Source organism: Xenopus laevis, chromosome 6L (genome assembly GCF_017654675.1).
Source record: "Xenopus laevis strain J_2021 chromosome 6L, Xenopus_laevis_v10.1, whole genome shotgun sequence".
NCBI lineage: Eukaryota > Metazoa > Chordata > Amphibia > Anura > Pipidae > Xenopus > Xenopus laevis.
The window spans coordinates 141,300,538-141,325,560 of record NC_054381.1 but is presented as its reverse complement, the minus strand read 5'-3'; the positions used below and the strand labels follow the sequence as shown (position 1 = coordinate 141,325,560).

General features: G+C 41.7%; 1 protein-coding gene across 2 annotated transcripts; it reads right to left on the bottom strand.

Annotated features, from left to right (window-relative positions):
- Positions 1-4,678: 4,678 nt before the first annotated feature.
- pabpc1.L (poly(A) binding protein, cytoplasmic 1 L homeolog) lies at positions 4,679-24,409 on the bottom strand. 2 transcript variants are annotated; one of them, XM_041565402.1, is made up of 16 exons: positions 23,802-24,020; positions 17,667-17,881; positions 16,658-16,851; positions 15,935-16,050; positions 14,870-15,009; positions 14,430-14,524; positions 13,706-13,843; positions 13,424-13,519; positions 11,960-12,226; positions 11,791-11,881; positions 10,827-10,937; positions 8,897-9,051; positions 7,998-8,082; positions 7,788-7,918; positions 7,608-7,704; positions 4,679-5,093 (listed from the first exon to the last, which is right to left on the bottom strand). In XM_041565402.1, the coding sequence occupies exons 2-15, from the start codon at positions 17,857-17,859 to the stop codon at positions 7,615-7,617; spliced, it is 1,902 nt and encodes a 633-aa protein (XP_041421336.1). In that variant the 5' UTR covers positions 17,860-17,881; positions 23,802-24,020; the 3' UTR covers positions 4,679-5,093; positions 7,608-7,614.
- Positions 24,410-25,023: the final 614 nt, after the last annotated feature.

Below are 25,023 nucleotides of genomic sequence, written 5' to 3'. Positions count from 1 at the left end.
AATATACAGTACACATAGAATAGAAATATCACAATATAAGGCTGATTAGTAATTAATACAGATAATTACTACATGGCAGCACAGAAACCAGTGCAATTAGCATCAGAATTTAATAATCAGCCCTGTAGCATCAGCTTATATTACAGACCAACCTCATTTTCTGCTGGATAATTAGTGACGAGCCCAAAGCTTAGCTTCTCAACAGCTGCTCAGAGCCCACTGAGCATGTGCAGCACCACTGACACCCATCTTTCTATTTAGGCCTCTCCTACTCATATTCCAGTCTCTTATTCAAAGCAATGCATAGTTGCTAGGGTAAACTGCAACCTGGAGAGCTGCTGAATAAAAAGCTAAATAACTGAAAAACCACAAATAATAAAAAATGAAAACCAATTACAAATTGTCTCAGAATATCACTCTCTACACCATACTAAAAGTTAACTCAAAGGTGAACAACCCCTTTACCAAAAAAAACCCTACACCTACCCCACGTAGACCCCCTCACTCCATACCCCCAGCCTAGCTGCCCCCCCCCCCTCAGGGAAATGCCCCTAACTTTGTACTTACCCCTCGGTGCAGATTCAGGCATCGGAGTTCACCACAGCCATCTTCTGGGTCTTCGGTCAGCTGAGACGGAGACCGACAAAACGGCGCATACACAGTTGGAGCAATTTCCCGGCTTGCGACAACTGCACATGTGCTGAAATGGACGTAAATTGCCAAATCGCTGGAAGAAGACACGAAGACCCGGAAGATGGCTGCGGTGAACTTTGATGCTGTGACTCTGCTCAGAGGGGTAAGTAAAAAGTTAGGGGCATTTCCCGGGGGGCAGCTAGGCTGGGGGGTCTACGTGGGGCAGGGGTTGGGGTTATTTTGGTAAAGGGGTTGTATCTCCTTTAGGGCCCTTACTCACGGGCATTTAAAGCTGCGCTTCCCTGCGTTCCGGTTTTATGCGTTCATCCGCAGGGGAGTGCAGGAGTAGACGCAACGAATTCTTTTCAATGCAGCTGTACTCACACAGACGCATGTAAGTGCTGAAATGGGGCGCAACATGTTGCATTTTTCCTGCGTTCGGTGCTTACATGCGTCTGTGTGAGTACAGCTGCATTGAAAAGAATTTGTCGCGTCTACTCCTGCGATCCATTGCGGCTGAACGGGAAAAGGGAAGTAAGGGAAAAAACAGAGGGAAAGCATAGCAATGTCATGTGTTGCTTCTGCCTTGATATCCTAGGGCCTGGGTAGATTTTGTGCCTAGTTGTCATCACATCTACCGAGGTTGGTTCCAGCATCGTGTGAGCTTATGAAAAATAACCTACTTTACTTTACATTCAACTGGACGGACTGTCTTGCAACTTGCTGCAACTAAATGTCTATATCCTCTGGGCAGCCATGTCATTCCTCTGCTGGGACGTGTCAATATTATTACATGAAGGAGAAGGTCCCACTGTCTAAAAGGTTGGGAATGGGATCCACCACTCCAGCCTACACTTTACTTGCTGCACTATTGGGATTCTTCAAGAAAGAATCTGGGCACTGTCACTCTCTGCCGTGAGATGGAAAACGTGGAGAATTAAGGAGGCCATACACGGGCCGATAAAAGCTGCAGACAGACCGTGTCGCCAGCTTATTGGCCTGTGTATGGGGCCCCCCCGACGGGTTTCACCAATCGAGATCTGGCCAAAAGTTGGCCAGATCTCGATCGGATGGGACGAAAAATCCTGTTGGATCGCGGCCGCATCTATTCGTTGACGCGGTCGGGCAATCTGACCGCCCATTGCTATGCGTTAGGATCCGATCGTTGAGCCCTAGATCGGATCAGCCCAATATTGCCCACCTCAAGATGGGCATATCGGGGAGAGATCCGCTCATTTGGCGACATTGCCAAACGAGCGGATCTCTCAGTGTATGGGCACCTTTAGTTTGGCTGAAGGAAGTTGACTTGGCTGCTGCCATTAGGCTATTCTCTGAAATAAGATTTTTTTCTGAGCCTTAATCTAACATGCTCAGGAAAGTCATTTTGTTGTGGGATTAGCGGTGTGTGGACCATTCAATACCATGGCCGACTCTACCACAAAGCGTCAGCTGACTTTTGGCAGTTTTTGAGGCAGCTGTGGGTTATTTAAATGGTATTATGGAATTGATGAAGGTACAGTTCAACCCAGGGAGAGCTCACAATGTGTAAATACTACAAAAAAAATGTATTCTCGTTCATATTCAGAGTAGAAGTACTAACACATTTGATCCCAAAAACATTGGACTTCCATTTAATCACTAAAAAAAGTCATCGAAACATTAAACCCAATAGGATTGTTTTGTCTAAAATAAGGATTAATTATATCTTAGTTGGGACTGATACTGCTAGAGAAGGGATCCCCAACCTTTTCAACCCGTGAGCAACATTCAGAAGTAAAAATGTTCTTGGGGTGCCAAATAAGGGCTGTGATTGGCCATTTAGTAGCCCCTATGTGGATTGTCAAGCTACATTGAGGCTCTGGCAGTGCACCTGGTTTTTATACAACTAAAACTTCCTCCTGGAATTCAAAAATAAGCAGCAGCTTTGAGACCACTGGGAGCAACATCCAAGGGGTTGGAGAGCAACATGTTCCTCCTGAGCTACTGGTTGGGGATCACTGATCTAGAGAGAAAAAAAACTTTATAAATAAAGAATTTGATTTAAATGGAGTCTATAGGAGATGGCCTTGTTTCTTTTTCAGAGCTTTCTGGATAACTGATCCCATAACTTTATATCAATTTAGTCACAAGGGGAGAATCATTCTTTGCTTCTTGTAATTATAGAATTGTTCATCTCTCCTTCTGGAGCAATTCTGCCAAAACTATTAAAACCCTGCAATTAAACAGCAGAAACCAGCGCATTGTTCTACAACATGTAATGATCAGCCCTGTAGCACCAGCTTCTGTGACCCACAAAGGATACGTTAACCTTTCAGGTAATTCTAGTATAATGTACAGATATTCTGAGACAATTTGCAATTGGTTTTCATTTTTTATTATTTATGGTTTTTGAGTTACTTAGCTTTTTATTCAGCCCCTCTCCAGTTTGCAATTTCAGCAAATTCCCCTAGCAACCATGCACTGATTTGAATTAGAGACTGGAATATGAATAGAGGAGTAATAAAAAGTAGCAATAACTATAATTTGTAACCTTGCAGAAAATGTGTTTAGATGGGGTCAGTGACCCCCCCCCCCCCAGTTGAAAGCTGGAAAATCAGAAAGGAAAAAAATTAAGACCAATTGAAAAGTGGTTTAGAATTAGCCAATCTATATCACTGTAAAAGTTAATTTAGGTTATCCTTTAATTTGATTCCTGACAACCCCTACAATGTAGCTTCTGATCAGCCCAGAGCCCGTGCAGTTCCACAAAAGACAGTCAACTTAAAGGTAAGATAGCGAGCTCTTGGAATCAACTTTGAAGGCCTACATCAAAACAGGGCTGCTGAAATATGTTGGTACAAAAAATTAAGTACAGGTACTCGACCCGTTATGCAGAAAGTTTGGGACCTGAGTTTTTCTGGATAATGGATCTTCATACCTTAAGTCTACTAGAAAATCATGTAAACATTAAATAAACCCAATAGGCTGGTTTTGCTTCCAATAAGGATTAATTATATCTTAGTTGGGATCAAGTACAAGCTACTGTTTTATTATTATTATTATTATTATAGAGAAAAAGGAAACCAATTTCACATTATGTTATTAAAATGGAGTCTATGGCAGACGGCCTTTCCGTAATTCGGAGCATTCTGGATAATGGATCCCATATACCTGTATATAAAATGCTACATTTTAGCCACATTGTTAGGCTTTAATTGTCTATTAAAAGGATTACAATGATAACCGTGGGAGCCAGTTTGAGTTAGAAAGTTGCCATTTTTATCTGCTGCCAACAAAGAACTAAATAAATGTGTGAACTGATGCCCAAGTTCCATCCCAACTGTACATGTAAACATACGAGGGCTCATTTATCAACACTGGGCAAATTTGCCCCTGGCCGGTAACTCAAAGGCGACAAATCTCGTCTTCTTCGCACGACTAATCTGCCTTCCGCCGTCAAAAATGTAAATCGCCTGGAGGCAGCCATCAGTGATTGACTTTTTCAGGCAGCAGCTGGTAGAATAAATGCAACAACTGGATTGGTTGCTATGGGTTACTCCCCAAGGGCATAGTCTGAATGAGCCTCTGCTGTGTTTGGAGGAGACTATAATGTTCATCAAAGCGTATTTGCCCTTATTAGATCCCATCAATTCAGTCTAAGGGTCTGGCCACACGGGCAGATTCGGGGAGATTAGTTGCCAGGCGAAAAATCCCTTCTTCTTCGCGGCGACTAATCTGCCTTCTGCTGGCAAAAATGAAAATCGTCTGGAGGCAGTCACATGGATCGCTTTGTTTTCCGAAGTCGCCTGTAATTGCCTCACGAGGAAACTTTGGAAAACGAAGTGCTCCGTGTGCCTGCCCCCAGGCGATTTACATTTTAGCCGGCAGAAGGCAGATCGGGGAGATTAGTCGCCGCAAAACAGAGGAGATTTGTTGCCTGTCGACTAATCTCCCCATGTGGCCAGACCCTGAACGAGTTTTACACAAAATCTTATCTTCTATTATTGGAACTTTGTACCCAGCACCCAGTCATCTTCAAAAGACAAAAAAAACCCACAGGCCAATGCAATGTTTTAAGTAATTTTTATTAAAGCAAGACTTTTATAATCCAAATTATGTTTCTGTGCTCATTTCCCACAAGTGAAATTCTGAGCTTTTCCACAGTAAAGAATTACAAAATCAAAGAAAGGAATGCTTAACTTCTCGTACTGTGTTCAAAATGCCTTTCCCCGGGTTTAAAAACGAAAAAAAAAATTAGTTTCAGTTTTATATTTTGCTATTTTTTTTGTAAATTTTTTTTTATTTAAATATCTAGGACCAGCAATGTTGTGCCGGCCCTGGCATTTGCTCTGTACGCAGCCATTAACGTTTCCTTTCCTTTTTTATTTGATTTTATGTTTTGCACTGTTTTTGCAACATTTCCATTTTTCAATGTTTTTGATTTCTCTGGTGAAGTGAAGTTCCCTGAAGTTCCCATATGCCTAAAAAAAAGCCACACAATTGTATTAATTGAGCACAACTTTAAATGCAGCAAACTGATATTTTAACTATCGGTGTAATTACAGCAAAACAGGTTATAGTCTTAAGGGGATGTTCACCTTTAACTGTTAGTATGATGTAGAGAGTGATGTGCTGAGACAATTTGCAATTGGTTTTCCTTTTTAATTATTTGTGGCTTTTGAGTTATTTAGCTTTTTTATTCAGCAGCTCTCCTGTTTGCAATATCAGCAACCTGGTTGCTAGAGTCCAAATTCCCCTAGCAACCATGCACTGATTTCTACAAGAGACTGGAATATAAATAGGAGAGGCCTGAATAGAAAGAGGTGTAAATAAAAGTAGCAATAAATAAATGTGTAGCCTTACAGAGCATTTGTTTTGTTTAGATGGAGTCAATTACACCCATTTACATGATTGAAAGAGTCAGAAATAATTCAAAATCTATAAAGAAAAATAAAGGCCAATGGAAAAATTGCTTCGATTTGGCAATTCTATAACTTAAAGGTGAATGACCCGTTAAACGTCAACGTTCTGAAAGTCTCTCTGAGGAGTTTATTTGCTTTAGAGAAAAGCAATTTATATAAAAACAGTTCCCGAGGGAGACAAATAAAGGCATCTGTATGGCTGCTACATTTACCTTGAGATAAACAATATGACAGGTCCCTTTAACAAATACACTGACTATAGTTTTGTCTGTTACTAAGAGTCCGTGACTTACCAGCCCTGTGCAGGTTAATCAGGTGATAATGGCTACAAATGTAACCGAGGCAAATTAGACACAACCGCTTAGTCTGGCAAAGCCCTATAGACCAGTTGTATTTATTTTCCTTTAAAGGGTTAATGAAGATTTGTGGATACAACGCTAAGCTATGGCTTGTTTATTAATGACCTGGAGGTGGGCATTGAAAGTACTGTTTCTATTTTTGCAGATGATACTAAATTGTGCAGAACTATAGGTTCCATGCAGGATGCTGCCACTTTGCAGAGTGATTTGTCTAAACTGGAAAACTGGGCAGCAAACTGGAAAATGAGGTTCAATGTTGATAAATGCAGGTTATGCACTTTGGCAAAAATAATATAAATGCAAGTTATACACTAAATGGCAGTGTGTTGGGAGTTTCCTTAAATGAGAAGGATCTAGGGGTCTTTGTAGATAACAAGTTGTCTAATTCTGGGCAGTGTCATTCTGTGGCTACTAAAGCAAATAAAGTTCTGTCTTGCATAAAAAAGGGCATTAACTCAAGGGATGAAAACTTAATTATGCCTCTTTATAGGTCCCTGGTGAGGCCTCATCTGGAGTATGCAGTGCAGTTTTGGACTCCAGTCCTTAAGAGGAATATAAATGAGCTGGAGAGAGTGCAGAGACTAAGTGCAACTAAATTGGTTAGAGGGAGGGAAGACTTAAATTATGAGGGTAGACTGTCAAGGTTGGGGTTGTTTTCTCTGGAAAAAAGGCGCTTGCGAGGGGACATGATTACACTTTACAAGTACATTAGAGGACATTATAGACAAATAGCAGGGGACCTTTTTACCCATAAAGTGGATCACCGTACCAGAGGCCTCCCCCTCAGACTAGCTCAGGGGTGTCCAAACTTTTCCCAGCGAGGGCCAGATTTGGTGAGATGAAAATGTGTGGGGCTGACCATTCAGCCTGACATTTTTTTGAACTATTAACATCATTTAACTCATTTAAATAAGGAATCGCTTAGCCGTAGCAGTAATATTTGGGCACATTAGTGAAATTATCTGCCTAGAAGTATGGGAGAGCAGTGCGTCACTACGTGCCAGTAAGTGTCTATTACCAACACCTTCAGCTCACAGGCAGCAGTACAGACCAAGTGGCAGATCATTTACTGCTACGCGATTCCCAATCGCACTGTGCTGGTGGGTTGCATTATTATTCATTTCATGATGGAGGCTGAGGGCCAGTATAAATTTGAATTGGCCCCCGGGCCTAATTTTGGACATGCCTGGACTAGAAGAAAATTTGAAGCAACGTAGCAACAGTGAGGTTGTGGAACGCACTGCCGGGTGATGTTGTGATGCTGATTCAGTTAATGACTATAAGAGGGACTTGGATGATTTCTTGGACAGACATAATATCAAAGGCTATTGTGATACTAAACTCTATAGTTAGTATAGATATGGGTAGATAGAATTTATGTGAAAGTAGGGAGGGGTGTGTGTATGGATGCCGAGTTTTTATTTGGAGGGGTTGAACTTGATGGACTTTGCCTTTTTCAACCGGATTTAACTAAGTAACTATGTAACTATGTAACTATGGCCTATTTTAAGGTTGGTCCTCCCAGGACTGGTCAGTGTTATGGTTGTTAAACTTATGCCTTTATAAATATTTTGCTATCTATGCAATGTTTCTAAGCCAAGCAAGAGAAATGTATGAAATGTAACCTGTACAACAAGGCTTCATAAATTAGCACAATCCAAAAGATACAAAAGGTTGAGTTTGAAGGGAACCTCAATAAATAAATAAAACTCACATGCATCTTAAGCAGTTGGCACTCCAGTTGCACTAACGACCTTCTGAGCGGCTTCTTTAGCCTGATGGGCTTGCAGCACAGCAACAGCTTCATCAACCTGAAACAACATGAAATGTCATTGAGAATAAAGCTGCGCTGCTGTAGTATATCTGTTCAGTTCAACCATAGGGATCATTGTACCTTGGAGCGCAGAGACTCGGGTGACTCGAGCATATGGAGAAGCTCGGAGTTGTCAATCTCCAGTAACATTCCAGTAATCTTGCCAGCCAGAGTTGGGTGCATTGCTTGGATAAGTGGGAAGAGCCTCTCACCTAAAACAAGGGTAAAATACATTAGTAACACAGGCAAAGGTAGACTAACAGGCGACCATTAGAAATAGAATGTACACACCCAGCATTTGTTTCTGCTCCTGAGGTGGGGCAGCTGCCAGCATGGACGCCGTCAGAGGCTCCTGGCCTTGTACATGGACAGCAGGCTGAAATAAAAAGGATTATTAGTATAACAGCCCTTGCAAACGATGGAACATTTCCTCATTGCACTGCATTGATTGAGATTACTTAACTTCAACCACCATGATGAACATATATTCCAATGTCTACAAAATGGTCTTTTTACCATCATGAGATAACGGACAAACCAGGGATTCGGTCATGATTTTTATTATGTCGTTTTTATTTCTTAATTACACTGCAAATATTTCACTCTACAATAGAATCTCATTCCTGAACCAGCAAGTGTATTTTTTTAGTTGTAATATTGGTGTGTAGGTGCATCTCTGGTCATTTTGCCTGGTCATGTGCTTTCAGAAAGAGCCAGCACTTCAGGATGGAACTGCTTTCTGGCAGGCTGTTGTTTCTCCTACTCAATGTAACTGAATGTGTCTCAGTGGGACCTGGATTTTACTATTGAGTGTTGTTCTTAGATCTACCAGGGAGCTGTTATCTTTTGTTATGGAGCTGCTATCTGGTTACCTTCCCATTGTTCTGTTAGGCTGCTGGGAGGGGGGGGTATCACTCCAACTTGCAGTACAGCAGTAAAGAGTGACTGAAGTTTATCAGAGCAGATGTCACATGACTAGGGGGCAGCTAGAAAATTTACAATATGTCTAGCCCCATGTCAAATTTCAACACAAAATAAAAAAAATCAGTTTGCTCTTTTGAGAAATGGATTTCAGAGCAGAATTCTGCTGGAGCAGCACTATTAACTGATGTGTTTTGAAGAAAAACATTTTCCCATGAAAGTGTCCCTTTACAAGTTGGCATTCTGGGGAACATTACTACAACACATACCTGCTGCATAGCCACTTGGGGCTGTGTATTAAGATGTTGCTGAGTATTCCGTACACCAGCTGCATATTTATACTGAGGAACAGTCCTGACGGCAGAAGTTGCAGCTGCAGCAGCAGTTGTTGGCCGAGGACCCATAGTCTGGGTTGATGTATTGGCTAAAGAAAGAAAGCACGTTACAACCCATCTGGATGGTATACGATCTTAAAGGGGTTGTCACCTTCCAACACTTTTTTTTACTTCTGTTTTCAGATAGATCACCAGAAATAAAGACTTTTTCCAATTACTGTCTATTTTCTATGTGTGACTTTTTCTAATATTGAAGTGTAAAGTTTCATTTTCACCTAAAGCAGCTCTTGAAGGGGGTCGCTGACCCTGCAAACTGTTCAAAATTGTTACATTAGTTGATACATTTCTTATCTTTGTCCCTGCTGAGCAGAATCCCTGGGTTTCATTACAGGCAGCTGTTAGACTTGATACAATAGTTGCTAATACTCCAGAGATGCTGCTGAGAAATGTATTAACTAAATGTTGCAAAATTGTAAATTTAATAGAGTCTGCACCTGAATTACTGAGCTGCCAGACTGAAACACCAGAGACTGGAACATTAAACTTAGATTTAAAAAAACTAAAAAATAAATAATGGAAAGCAATTGAAAAAAACCTTTATTTCTGAAAACTAGGGATGGGCGAATTTGACCCGTTTAGTTTTGCCAAAAATTAGCCGCCGGCGAAATGTCAGTGACGCCTATTAAAGTCTATGGGCTTCAAAAAAATGGTTGCGCAACTTTTTGTCGTACTACGACGCCATACAAGTCTATGGGTGTCAATTCCACAGCGAAACAAGGCGAAGAAATTCACCCATCCCTACTGAAAACTGGACTGAAAAAAATTGCTTCAAAGGTGAACAACCCCTTTAAGGTAATATGGATAAATAAGAATGGTGCATCAGTGCTGTAAAGAAACTCCATGTAAACTGCCACTCTTGAGAATGTTGCAACTGCCTTGCAATGATAAATCTGATACGGATTATAAAATCCAAATGGCTTATAATATGCATTACAATCCTTGGTATTGAGCATTATGGATAATCGATCCTATACCCACACATGCTATTAAATTCTAATTTGAATTTTACAATATGACAGCAGCCCAACCTTGGAAATTCTGTAGACTGTTTTTTTTGGCTACAGACAGCATTAGTTGAGGTGTGTTGGAGCCATGCTAAACGCAAGCAACCCAAGGAATCGTGAGTGGACCACCAAGGAAGCCTTGTTTAGTAAGTGAATATAACCACGGGTGTGTAAACCCTGCAAATGTACAGGTATGGGACCTGTTACCAGCTCGAGACCTGGTGTTTTCCGGATAACAGATCTTTCCATAATTTGGATCTTCATACCTTAAGTCTACTAGAAAATCACGTAAACAAAATAATAAACCCAATAGGCTGGTTTTGCTTCCAATAAGGATTAATTATATCTTAGTTGGGATCAAACACAGGTTTGGGACCTGTTATTCAGAATGCTTGGGTCGTGGGGTTTTCCAGATAACCACTCTTTGCTTAATTTGGAATTTACTAGAAAATCATGTAAACATTAAATAAACCCATTAAGCTGATTTTGCTTCCAATAAGGATTAATTATATCTTAGTTGGGATCAAGTACAAGCTACTGTTTTATTATTACAGAGAAAAAGAAAATCATTTTTAAAGATTAGGTTTATTTGATTATAATGGAATCTGTAAATCGGAACTTTGTGGATAATGGCTTTCTGGATAACAGATCCCATGCCTGTACTACTGAATGTAATACCAAGGTGGTGAACAACATGGATCCCCCAAAACAAAGCACATAGAAAGCTTTACAAGAGCAAGAAACAGTCCAACAAAGGTTGCGGAGGAAAGAAATGCTCCCAATAATGCAAAACCCCTTACCAACACGTTGAGCTGACATCACACGTGGGACCTGAGAAGTCGGTCTCATTGTACTGAATGTTGGTGGTCTGGGAGCACTAGGACGGATTGCTCCGGCCATGTTCTGGAATGCTGTTTATCATTCATAAGAGAGTGTGTTATTAGGGTGAAAACATGAAAGGAATTGGTCACACACTTCAGACAACAAGTTCCCTATTTTAACATCTGCCCAAACAGTTACAAGATAATAAAAATCTAATTCTGTATTTCCTACTCAGTTTATCCTTAATCCACAGCTCAGAAATCTCTCTAAAAACAATTATATATTTGATCTAGACTCCCGTATGCATAAAGACAGATTGTTGTGAGAGGGATGGTCTGAGAGTAACTTGCTTTTAAAAATGTCTTAATTGCATGAGACAAAGCTTAAAGGAACAGTTACATCAAAAAATAAGTGTTTTAAAGTAATAAAATATAACGCAGTGTTGCCCTGCACTGGTAAACTGGTGTGTTTGCTTCAGAAACACTACTGTTGTTTATATAAATAAGCTGCTGTGTAGCAATGGGGGCAGCCATTCAAAGGAGAAAAGGCTCCGGTTACACAGCAGATAAGCTCTGTAGAACATAATGGTGTTATCTGTTATCCACTATTTAACCTATGCCATACAGTCTTTTTTTAATTTTCCCCATTGCTACACAGCAGCTTGTTTATATGAACTATAGTTGTGTTTCATCAGTTTTACCAGTGCATGATATTTTCATTACTTTAAGACACTTCATTTTTTGGTGTTACTGTTCCTTTAAGAGCATTTAACACAAGCACTTTTACCGGACAGCCTCCTTTTCAAAGGTGTGGTGACATCTGCCACTTAACATGGATTTGTAACAAAGCATCAAAGCTTACACGGCTGCCATTACTAGCAACCAGCTCATTTAGAAAATATACAAATTATGTTCTATAGAAGAAAATACTGAAAATACTTACGATGAGGTCTGGCACCTTGTGCAGTCCAACGGGGGCTGGGCCTAAGTTGGGCAATTTGCCCAGGTGGGTAGTACGCAGCACGGTTTTGAGCCTATAATATAAAACACACTTTAATAATGTAATAAACCAAGTAAATATAATGGAAATAATAAATATAATAAAAAAGTACCGGTGGGATAGCTGCCATGAAATAGCTGGATGGTGGAGGCTGGTATGGGTTGATAACAGGATTTGGTACACGGACACTTGCCATCCTCTGCATGTACTGGTTGGTCAGGTGAGCTTGCCGCTCTTCTTTTCTTTGTGCCAATGCAACATACAGGGGCTTTGTGGCAACAATTCTTCCGTTCATTTCTGTGACTGCTTTAGTGGCTTCTTCGGGGGAAGAAAAGCAAACAAAACCAAAGCCTTTACTGCGACCACCTTCCATCATTACCTGCAAAGTAAAACAAAGTCAATTAGTCAGGGAAGTGGTACACAGCAAGTATATTCGCTTGTTTGCATTATCTGTAGATTTGGCATAGAAGGGGCTGGCTGAAAAGTGTCATGGTTTTCACATAAGGCAACCCTCAGCAATGTTTCAGACCTGCCAGGTCCTTTTTCAAGCTGCTACCTTTTTAAGTTTGAAATGTAAGGTATGTAAAGCTGAACATATTCATTTGCATGCACCCCTTGAAGCAAGTTTGTGCTGGAGGACTTTTCTATCATATATTGAAAAGTGCCATGGCACTAAAATTGTAATGGTACAGAGACTGAATCTTTGTACAATTAACCAGACCCTGAGATGAATACCTGTTTACAGCTTTCAGCATTTAAAGGAGAAGGAAAGCTACCAAAGCATATCTCTGGGCTCAGATTTCAGGTGGGGGGGGGTTAAAGGAAGGGGGAGGGGAGAGAGGAGCAAACTGAGCATGCTCAAGCCCTAGCCCTGGAGGTTTATGCTGAAAACAGGAAGTCTGATACAGAAGCCCATGTGTACACAATAGAAGGAAAGAAATGTGTTTCTTTTGACAGAGGACTCAAAGCAGCATCATTTTGAGTGTTTACTGGTGTATTTCTATAGAACTGATAAAGCTTACTTTATTTTAGCCTTTCCTTCTCATTTAAAAAGTAAGCATTCTGACTCTGCATTTAAATCTCCCAACCACATTATCACATCAGCTTTTAGTTTGTGCCCATCAGCTTTTAGTTTGTGCCCAAACTTGTATTGAAACGTAACAGCAAAAATATTGCTTTCAAGGCTCTTTACCCATACAGCACAACCTATTCAACACTGAACTGTGCTGTACACACTATATACTTCATGCCCTATTCACAGTAGTCTCTCTTTTCTATGGGTATAGCCACAGACAGTTTTAGGCTCTACAGAGAACACCACTACAATAGTCTTATCAGGGTGCAAGATAGCCATGAGCAGATAATGTAAATGCAAGGTAGAGTAATGTAGAAAACAGGGTAAGAAATACACAAAATATATTAGTCAATTATAGATTAGAAAAAATGTAACATTCAAGTAGTAAATTCAATGGCTTGAGCGAGCACAGCTTTAGTTCTAGGCATTTGTGAAGAAATGGAGGGAGCAAGTTAGCAATAGTCAAGCCACCATTCAATTCAGATATTCTGAGCCTCTTACCTTAGCACTGGTGATTGAACCAAAAGGTGTGAATTCTTTCCGCAGTCGCTCATCATCAATACCATCATCAAGGTTTTTAACATAGAGGTTAACACCCTAAACAAACAAAAACAGACGAGTCCGTGACATTCAGCAACAATGGAGTCTGGGTTTATGGCAATGTATTTTTTTTTTTTTTTTTAAAGTGTTGATCAGATATCTAATGTACAACGGTAAATGAAAGTTAGCAAATACGGAAAGTTACAGTTTAAAAAGAACAGTTGCTGAATGGTTATGTCTAACCTGGTATCTGGTGATTCGGTCCTGCTTCATTTGTTCAAACTTGCGCTTAAGCTCAGTCTGCCTTTCCACCTTTTTCTGTGCCCGGCCAACAAATATGGCCTTCCCATTCAAATCCTTGCCATTCATATCATCCACAGCCTTTGAAGTGAGAGGAGATGAAAATTATCATTCCAGTATACGGTTTTAAATAATAATGTAATTGTGTTAAAGGAAAACTTTACCCCCAAAATGAATACTTGAGCAACAGATCTTTTATATCAAATGAAGTAGCATATTAAAGAATCTCATCAAACTGGTATAATTTTTAAGTAAATCTTGCCCTTGAACCACCAATTTTGTGATGGTCTGTGTGCTACCTCAGAGATCACCTGACCAGAAATACTGCAGCTCTAACTGGAACAGGAAGCAAAAGACACAGCTATGTCTGTTAATTGGCTCATGTGACCTAACAAGTATAGTTTGTTTGGTTTGTTTGTGTGCACCGTGAATCATACAATCCCAGGGGGCAGCCCTTAATTTTTAAAATGCCAATTTTCTATTTATGATTACCCAATGGCACATACTACTAAATAAGTATATTATAATAAAAATGGTTTGTTTACATGAAGCAGCGTTTTACATATCAGCTGTTTTATGCAATATCTTTTTAGAGAGACCTACATTTTATAGTTTTCCTTTAACTACTCTTCAAGTTTGAGTAAAGTCTTAAATTGTAAATACTTACTTTTTGTGCATCTTCATGTCTCTCAAAGCTGACAAAGCCAAAACCTCTTGACTTTCCATGGTCATCTGTCATAACTTTAACACTAAGAGCTGCCCCTAATTAAAAAAAAACACCACATTAAACTAAAGGGTGGAACAAAGGGTCTAAACTGCACCTTTACAAATCCAACCCCTGCTCATAAACTAGAATTATACATTATTACTAGGGAACTTAAAGGGGCATTTTTAACCTAGACACAGACACCTTAGTTTATAAATTAGAGATCACTAAAGGACCACTTTTACCCAATACTACCTCCCCCACCCCCATATGAACTCATGCTGAGCAAGGGGGTTATATATGGGTCTTCAGTCATTTTCCTTTCATGGCCTGTCTCCTAAAGGGAATGCTTTTTGAATACAGCCACCTTTACCGCACCCTAAAAGTAAAAATTATATTACCATATTGGCCAAACCATTCTTTCAGCCTCTCATCGTCCATGTCCTCTCCAAAATTTTTAATGTATACATTTGTAAATTCCTTGGCTCTGGCGCCAAGCTCAGCTTCACGCTCTTTGCGGGACTTAAAACGCCCAACAAATCTTTAAAGAGGAAAGGAAAAAAAGACTTAAGTATAGGACTTTTTGCCATTAATCAGCTGCAGTTATTTATGTTCTTAGACCCAACAAAATGCCCAGAATGTAGATGCTGCAGGATATCTGGCAATTTCTTAGTTTAAAGGAGAACTAAACCCTAAAAATGAATGTGGCTAAAAATGCCATAATTTATATACTGAACTTATTGCACCAGCCTAAAGTTTCAGCTTCTCAATAGCAGCAATGATCAAGGACTTCAAACTTGTCACAGGGGGTCACCATCTTGGAAAGTGTCTGTGACACTCACATGCTCAGTGGGCTCTGAGCAGCTGATAAGAAGCTAAGCTTAGCAAATTATCACGCAGAAAATGAGGTTTGTCTGTAATATAAACTGATGCTACAGGGCTGATTAGTAAATTCTGATGCCAGTTGCACTGGTTTCTGTGCTGCCATGAAGTAATTATCTGTATGAATTACTAATCAGCCTTATATTGTGACATTTCTATTCTGTATATTGTGAGTGGGTCCCTAAGCTCAGTAAGTGACAGCAGCACAGAGCATGTGCAGTGAATCAGCAGAAAAGAAGATGGGGAGCTACTGGGGCATCTTTGGAGACACAGATCTTTACTGCTAAAGGGTTGTGGTTGCCTTGGGCTGGTACAGAAGCACAAAACAATGTACAACATTTCTAGCCTACATCTTTAGTTAGGGTTTAGTTCTCTTTTAAAATTAGTACGCAAACACAAGGATGTTTCTTAAACATTGAAATGATGACGGCTTTATGCTACATGTTCCATAGCCAGGTCCCCCCACAAGGCACAAAAAAATGGAGAACATATCTGCCTGGCACAGGAAAACAGGACACAATGCTAATAACTGATCACAGTGAAGTGAGAAAAGAAATCAGTTTATAAACTATATGGATACATACACTTTGCGGTCATTGAGAAGCATGCCATTCATTTTATCAATAGCTCTCTCAGCAGCCTCTTGTGTCTCAAAGTGAACAAAGCCATAGCCCTTAGATCCATTTTCATCACAAACCACCTGTACATAGAACACAAGTGTCAGTTACAGTCCGAAAAAAACGCTTAAAGGGGAACTCCACACAAACATGACTTACGCTTTTTGAAAAGTAAACACAATGTCAAGCAACTTTGCAGCATACATCAATTAAAAAATATGGACTTTTCATGATTTTTAAAGGTTTGGAACGAAGCCTAGCCCCCTGCTCTCCTGCTGATCTGTCTGACTACTTTGCTGCGCTACCTGACTACTGTTACTTTGTATCAGCAGCCATCTGTCCTTAGCCTGCATCCTCCAAACCCCACAATTCCCTGCACACGTGATTTAAATAAGGAAAGGAATATCACAGTGCAATGCATTGTGGGTTATGTAGCTCCTGCGTGTTGTCTGTAAGCTGTGGAGAAGTTGTTTCAATTTGTAACATCAGTGTTTAGTCGCTCCTTTCCTACCAGGATTTCAAATTATGCAGAAAGATGTTAACCAGCTGGATTACAGCATAGAAATGGCATTTATTCATACAGGTAACTGTGATGGGTACATTCGGGGTTTCTGTGTTACGTGGGCTTCTATCAAATTTTGGTTTGGAAGTTGGAGTTGCCCTTTAATTGGAAAGAAGTTATGTACCTACCTTACAGGAAAGGATGTTGCCAAACGCAGAAAATGTATCGTACAGGGCTTTGTTATCAATGGACTTGTCCAGGTTTTTGATGAAAATGTTACCAACTCCACTCTTTCTCAGAGAAGGGTCACGCTGAGACCACATAATTCTCACAGGCTTGCCCTTTATCACATCAAAGTTCATTGTATCCAAAGCACGCTCAGCTAAGGAAAATGAAAACAGATTGTAACACACAAGAGGCTGATCAAAGCTTATATCCTTGGCATCAATGAAAGCGCTATCAGACACCGTAACAGATGTAAAACGGACATCAGGCTAAACAACATATTAATCTAAAATAGTAGATTCAGTGCATCCCTAATAAAAAGTAGCAATAACAATACATTTGTAACCTTATAGAGCATTTGTTTTTTAAATGGGGTCAGTGACCCCTGTTTGAAAGCTGGAGATAGTCAGAAGGCGGCAAATTATAAAACTATAATAAATAAATAATGATGACTAATTGAAAGGTTGCTTAGAATTAGCCATTGTATAACATACTAAAAGTTAACTCAAAGGTGAACCACCCTTTTAACTGAAAACATGACCTCCCATAAGCCTGCCCTATAACTAGGCATACACCAAATCCACTATTTTGGATTCGGCCGAACCCCGGAATCCTTCGAGAAAGATTTGCCGAATACCGAACTGAATCCTAATTTGCATATGCAAATTAGGGATGGGAAAGTGAAAACATTCTTTACTTCCTTGTTTTGTGACAAGAAGTCATGTGATTTCCTTCCCGCCCCTAATTTGCATATAAAAATTCAGATTTGGTTCGGCCGGGCAGAAGGATTCGGCCGAATCCGAATCCTGCTGAAAAAGGCCGAATCCTGAACCGAATCCTGCAATCAGTGCATCCCTACCTATAGCCATACTAAAAGAAAGCAGAAGCTGGTGAGAGAGATAGGAAGTATTACTGTAGGTGGCAATGTTAACTGGATAAAAATCTCTGGCTAAACATCAAGACAAATCTCACCATCGGCCGGTTGCTGGAAGTTGACATATGCATATCCCAGTGAGCGTCGTGTAATCATATCTCTGCAAACTCGGATTGACAAAATGGGACCAGCTGGGCTAAACTTTTCGTAAAGCATGGCCTCCGTTACATCTGGATGAAGGTCCCCAACGTACAGGGAAGCCATGGGGTAACTGGGAGCGCTTGGATTCATTTTTATGCAGTTTCAAAATTGACTGAAAAGAAAACAAAGGTGTAAGCTGAAAGGCACACTCTTAAAGGTTAACCAAGCTGCAAGTGAAATTAAATGTAAATAAAGGAGCATCAGTGCTTACAGCCAGGATTCCATAAGCAAACATTACACACAGAGAAGCCTCAACTGAACAATGGCACTGAAGTCATGGCTATAACTTTGTATTATACATATTTTGCTCAAAAAACATGTGCAATAATGTTTGAAGAGGTGACAGCCCCCCAAGTGGAACATAAAAATCACTTATCCTTATAGCTTGCTTAGCGAAATCAGTTTTATTACCGGTATGTTTGTGTTTATATGCAAAACTAACAGTAGATTGCTTAGCGAAATCTGTGTTTTGTTACATTCGTGTGTATCCGCAAAAGGGCAAAGTTTTGGGACCCTCTGGGCCCTATATCAGGCTTGATAAAGGGCCCGAAACTTCGCCCTTCTGCGGATACACACGAACGTAATAAAACACAGATTTCGCTAAGCAATCTATTGGTGTGCTTCTCGATTTTTCACTACAAATATCTATGACCCTGTGCAAGGGAAGGGTCTTCGGGTAAAGCACCCAGCAGCTTTAACCAGTGATCACCGGTCAGGTGGAGCACTCCACTATGGTGCAGCACTAAATATCTAACCAACAGTCAGACTGCTAGAAACAGCATGCTCAAAGTGAGGCCACTTTCCAATCCAATCTTATATTGCCCCTGCAGTCCAAATAGTGGCTCCTTTTCAAAAGGTCTTGAATGGATTTTAGGTTAGGTTTAGTGTTCTGCAGCTGCATACTTTATTGGACCAGTAACTTCAAAGCCATTTTTTGTCTTTAAAGGATAAGTAAACTTTAAAAATAAGTGAATGTGAGATTGCTGAGGATGCCATTTTAAAGGACCAGTAACAGCAAAAAAAAATTAAAAAAAAATTTGTTAATATGCTATGAAAAAAAAAAAAAAAAATACGCCAACACATATTAAACTTTAAGTCTTTTTTAAAGGGGAAGGAAACCTAGTCGGCGCAAAACCCCCACCCCCCCTCCCGTTTGTTGCCCACCCTCCCTCCTCCCCCCTGGCCTACCCGTCCAACTGGGCAAATGCCCCTAACTTGTTACTTACCCTTCTGCGCAGGTCCAGTCCAGGGAGTTCACCAACGACATCTTCTTCCACGCGATCTTCTTCCTGCTGTGAACGGCGCATGTGCAGTAGGATCATTTCGCCGGTACGGATCTACTGTGCATGCGCGTGACTTTTGGCGCATGCGCAGTAGATCCGTACTGGCGAAATGATCCTACTGCGCATGCGCCAAAACGCCGTTCACAGCAGGAAGAAGATCGCATGGAAGAAGATGTCGTCGGTGAACTCCCTGGACTGGACCTGCGCAGAAGGGTAAGTAACAAGTTAGGGGCATTTGCCCAGCGGGACTGGTAGGCCAGGGGGGAGGAGGGAGGGTGAGCAACAAACGGGAGGGGGGGTGGGTGGTTTGCGCCGACTAGGTTTCCTTCCCCTTTAAGGGTAGGACTAGACGGACGTTTTCGTCCCATTCCGACAAAACACCAGCGTCAAATCTCATGCGACGGAAAAAGTAATGGAAATATTGTATATAGTCGTGTCGGATGAACGCTGCGACACCATCCGACAATGCATTCACTTACCTCATTTCCGTCAAATGCGATTTGACGTTGGCGTTTTGTCTCAGTGCATTGAATCATGCCGAAAACGTCCATTTACTGAAACTCCTCTTGCGCTCCTCTTCAGAAACAGCGACAGGGCGACGATTCATCGTGCGCCGCTCGATTTCTCCTCCCTGGCTATCTCCTATAAGGAAGGCAGGGAGGAGAAATGGAGCGCCCCACGATGGATCGCTCGATCGCCTTTTCTGAAGAGGAGCGCAAGCGGAGTTTCGGTAAGTTATTTCTTCATAAAGACTTTGCAACTTTAATATGTGTTGGTGTCTTTTTCGTAGCATACTAATACATTTTTAAAAAGATTTTTGTGCAATGTACAGTCATTTCTTTATTTTACTTCCAAGATATTAAAGGTTACATGTACTGCAACTATGAATGAATTTTGTTACAATAGCGCCACCAGTTTCTGCCCAGTCTGACCACCAAGTAGTCAAGAAAGTTGTCAGGAGAAAGAAAGAGGCTGCTCTGATGTTATTCTGGTTAGGAAAGATTTGAGGAAGGTTTCTAATTTATTTCCTAAACAGCCTCTTTCTTTCTTCCATGACTACTTGGTGGTCAGACTGGGCAGAAAATGACCAGCAGGTGGCGCTGTTGTGACAAAATTAATTCAAGTTAACTGTACATGTATCCTTTTAATATTTTGGAATAGAAATAAATAAACAATGAAGGTACATTGCAAAAGTGCTTAGAATAGCATCCTCATCAATTTTACATTCACTTTAAATGTAATGTTTGTACAAGTTGATCAAGTAGCAAGCTGAATTTTATATGAAGGTTTAATTCTTTAGTCCTGTAGAAGGAGTGAATGGCATATGACCTGCTTTACCTTCCTGTGCATGAACTAAACCAATCATTCTACTCACATACTGGTCTCTGCTGTGGGCTTTTTGCAATATTCATCATGAATAGGTGCTGCCATGACTACACGACAGCGTATCTAAATTAATCATAGTAGTGTTTCTAAAGAAAACGGGCAAAACTGTTGAGTCTGTAAAATTTCACTTTCTGTGCTGGGTCCCCAGCAGTTAATAGTCCTGCAGAGCAGTTTTACCAACAGATGTTACTCATATGGCAAAGTACAAGCATAAAATGAACCTGTGCCCGGGCATGAAGTGTTATCCGCTATGTATCCGCTATGTATCCGCTATGTATCTGCTATGTAGGTTGCACCTCACCAACTGTGCGCTGTCCCACAGGGCTGTACCATCTAGAGCGGAGGGGTCCGCAACTTTTTACCTGTGAGTAACATTTACATGTTAAGAGATTGGGGGGCATATATAAGTGTGGTGACTGGCTATCTGGTAGCCCCTATGTGGACTGGCAGCCCACAGAAGGCTCTGTTTGGCAGTACTCTTGTTTTTATACAGGTATGGGACCTGTTATCCAGAATGTTTGGGACCTGAGGTTTTCAGGATAACGGATCTTTCCGTAAATTGTATCTTCATACCTTAAGTCTACTAGAAAATCATGTAAACATTAAATAAACCCAATTGGACCTGTTATCCAGAACGTTTGGGACCTGAGGTTTTCTGGATAATGGATCTTTCTGTAATTTGGATCTTCATACTTTAAGTCTACAAGCAAATTATGTAAACATTAAATAAACCCAATAAGGCTGGTTATCTTAGTTGGGATCAAGTACAAGCTACTGTTTTTTTACTACAGAGAAAAAGGTCATTTTTAATATAGAATCAATAGGAGACAGCCATTCCGTCATTTGGAGCTTTCTGGATAACAGGTCCCATACCTGTACAACCAATATCCATCTCCAAGCCTGGAATTTAAAAATAAGCACCTACTTCTAGGCTACTGGGAGCAGCATCCAAGAGGTTGGTGAGAAACATGTTGCTTAGAGCCACTGGTTGGGGATCACTGCTCTAGAGAGACTATTTGTGAGGATTTCTAGGAAAGCCTAAATAAGTACAGTAGAACCCCCATTTTAAGTTTTTCAGGGGACCAGAAAAAAATGGTGTAAAATCTAGGAAAATGTAAAATCAGGGAAATTAATTATGCATAATATATAGATGTAAAAAATGTAAAATGAGGGATAACTTAAAATGAGGGGATGTAAAATTGAGGTTCCACTGTATTATATTAGCCTGTATAATAAAGGACCAATACAGAATATGAAGATGATATTGCAGATAAAAACAAACGACAGTAAAAGCAGTCACGAGTGAAATGTGCCCTTTGTACATGTCACACACAATGACAAGTCAGTACATCTCTATTATAACAACTATTCCAGGAAGCTTGTACTGTGTGTGGAGGGGAACAATAGTTGATCAGATTATAAGGGGGCCGTTTAGAGTTAGTAAAGTCTGTTGGAGGGATATTAATACTACAACACATTTTAGGGCAAGATTAAAATGAAATGCACTCAAAGGCCTGTGCTCAGCAAGGGGGACAACACATTAGACAGCCGAGCAATAGACACTGTCCAGGATGGGCAAACAGAATAAACCATTTATATGAACCCCTGGAAATAAGGAACAGCTGGCAGACACGTGAGGCTAAACTGATGACTTCATATTTTCCATACGCAAATCATAAAATAGGAGAAGAAAACCCAGCTCAGTTCAATGTCACAGACTTCCTAACTCAGACAGAGACATTTGATACACGTGCATAATGCTGGCTGCTACTCTGCTCCCCACAGGCCGGCACATTGCTCACACTCCTCACACTCCGCAACATCACATGCAAATAAATGTGCTGGAGTCAGATAAGCAAGTCCAGCCTGCCATGTGGCTTACAGGCAGGTCCGGACTGAGAATTAAAATAGGCCCTGGCATTTCAGGTACACAGAGGCCCAATCAGCCCACAAAGAGGCCCAAAAAGGCCCCACCAGCCCACTAAATACTGACTTTCTATGGCACCTTATAGCAGCCCCTCTGGCATTTGCCAGAACCCACAGATTGCCAGTCCGGGCCTGCTTACAGGTGGTCACTTCCCACACACAGGCCTGCTCAACATTACAGTCTGGGACACAGATATAAACTTCCAGCTGTTTGACAACAACTCCCAGAAGAACCCTTTCACTTCAACTCCCAGAAGCACCCCTTCAGCGCAGCCATCAGAAGCAACCCTTCAGTGCAGCCACCAGAAGCACCCCTTCAGCACAATGACCAGAAGCACCCCTTCAGCGCAACACACAGAAGCACCCCTTCAGCGCAGCAACCAGAAGCACCCCTTCAGCACAACGACCAGAAGCACCCCTTCAGCGCAACACACAGAAGCACCCCTTCAGCGCAACGACCAGAAGCACCCCTTCAGCGCAACACAAAGAAGCACCCCTTCAGCGCAACACACAGAAGCACCCCTTCAGCGCAACACACAGAAGCACCCCTTCAGCGCAACACAAAGAAGCACCCCTTCAGCGCAACACACAGAAGCACCCCTTCAGCGCAACACACAGAAGCACCCCTTCAGCGCAACACCCAGAAGCACCCCTTCAGTGCAGCAACCAGAAGCACCCCTTCAGCGCAGCAACCAGAAGCACCCCTTCAGCGCAGCAACCAGAAGCACCCCTTCAGTGCAGCGAAAAGAAGCACCCCTTCAGCGCAATGACCAGAAGCACCCCTTCAGCGCAGCAACCAGAAGCACCCCTTCAGTGCAGCGAAAAGAAGCACCCCTTCAGCACAACGACCAGAAGCACCCCTTCAGCACAACGACCAGAAGCACCCCTTCAGCGCAGCCACCAGAAGCACCCCTTCAGCACAACGACCAGAAGCACCCCTTCAGCACAATGACCAGAAGCACCCCTTCAGCGCAACACACAGAAGCACCCCTTCAGCGCAGCAACCAGAAGCACCCCTTCAGCACAACGACCAGAAGCACCCCTTCAGCGCAACACAAAGAAGCACCCCTTCAGCGCAACACACAGAAGCACCCCTTCAGCGCAACACACAGAAGCACCCCTTCAGTGCAGCAACCAGAAGCACCCCTTCAGCGCAGCGAAAAGAAGCACCCCTTCAGCGCAATGACCAGAAGCACCCCTTCAGTGCAACACACAGAAGCACCCCTTCAGTGCAACACCCAGCATTCCTTTAGCTGTTGGGGTACAGTGTTTCATTCCTTTAGACTGGACATCCCATTCATATGTTAAAAGGGGTCCCAACATGTTACAAAGCCAAATATCCAGGACATAATTTTAAGCCATGACTTCAGATTATTGGGCACAATGAGGAAGTAGTTGGCGAGCGCCTGACACACAATTACACTCATTAATACAAACCCTCGGGGTGGCCTGTAAGGCTGGGGCAGTAAATGTGCCTCCCTATACTCAGGGAAACAAACGTGAGCTGAAATGAGAGCAACATGGCGGCTCAATGTCCCCCTGCCTGGTACCATACGACTCCCATGTACTCAACACGTGTCTCTCCTCATCTTGTAGCGCTGAACATTGTGTGTGGCCTAGTGTAGGATCATGGGACTTGTAGTTAAGGGACAGTCCCACAGCAGCTGCTCTCCCTCCCCCGCCCATGTCTCACCGGGCCTCACGCGTTGCCTCGGTCTCCTCCGCGGGACTTCACTCTTCTCTTTACCGGATTTGGGTTGTTGGTTTTTTTTTAGGTTGGTTTTTGTTTTGCTTTTTTTTGTCGGTGTTTCTTCCGTTGCTTTTTTTTTTTCTTTTCAAGCTTTAAAAATCACTTCGAGGGCGCGGGAGGGAAAAAGAAGGGTGTTTTTTTTTCTTTAAAATCAACGAAAATAAAAACGTTGGAAGAAAAAAAGGGGGATTTTTCTGGGTTTTTCCAAGGGATTTTGTGATTTTTTTTTATTTTTTAATTTTTTTAATAAGAAGAAATGTGTGCCGAGGCCAGGCTCCGGAGCACACACTCACACACAGCACTAACAGCCGGGGTATAGGGGGTAAAGGGCCGCGGCGCGTCACCGCCGTATTTATAGGGGCGTCAGCACGTACTGCGCACAGTCACGTGTAGACGCCGCCTCCCCGTAACTCCTGATAGGAATGGAGTGGAACCATTGAGGGGCGTGGCTAAAGAGTTTGAAGCGCTGTCTTCGACCGCCATGATAGGGTAGAAGAGAATACATTATTAAGGGCTGCGTCACAGGAAGTTTGGGCGGCCATTTTATTTCCTGGCTGATCAGTGAGCTTAATAAAAAAAGTAATGGCGGATTAGTGTACACACTATGTATCATGAAAATGTCTTAAGTTGAGCAAAGAAACTGTCTGTGAATTTTGTACTGTAATAACATGAATATCACATTTTTGGGGGAAAAAAACAAAGTTATTTTTCTCTCCCTTGTCAGGTGCAATGAGGCAGGCAGGGGTAGGGTTGCCAACTTTTCTGGAAAAAAATACCGGCCTTCCTATATTCTTGACGTTTTTTCCTATTAATAACATTGGCACCAAGAATCATTTTTACCGGCCAGGTGGCAACCCTAGCAGGGGGCCTGTGGGTAGATTTGCCACCTGGCCAGTATTTTAGCGGCCT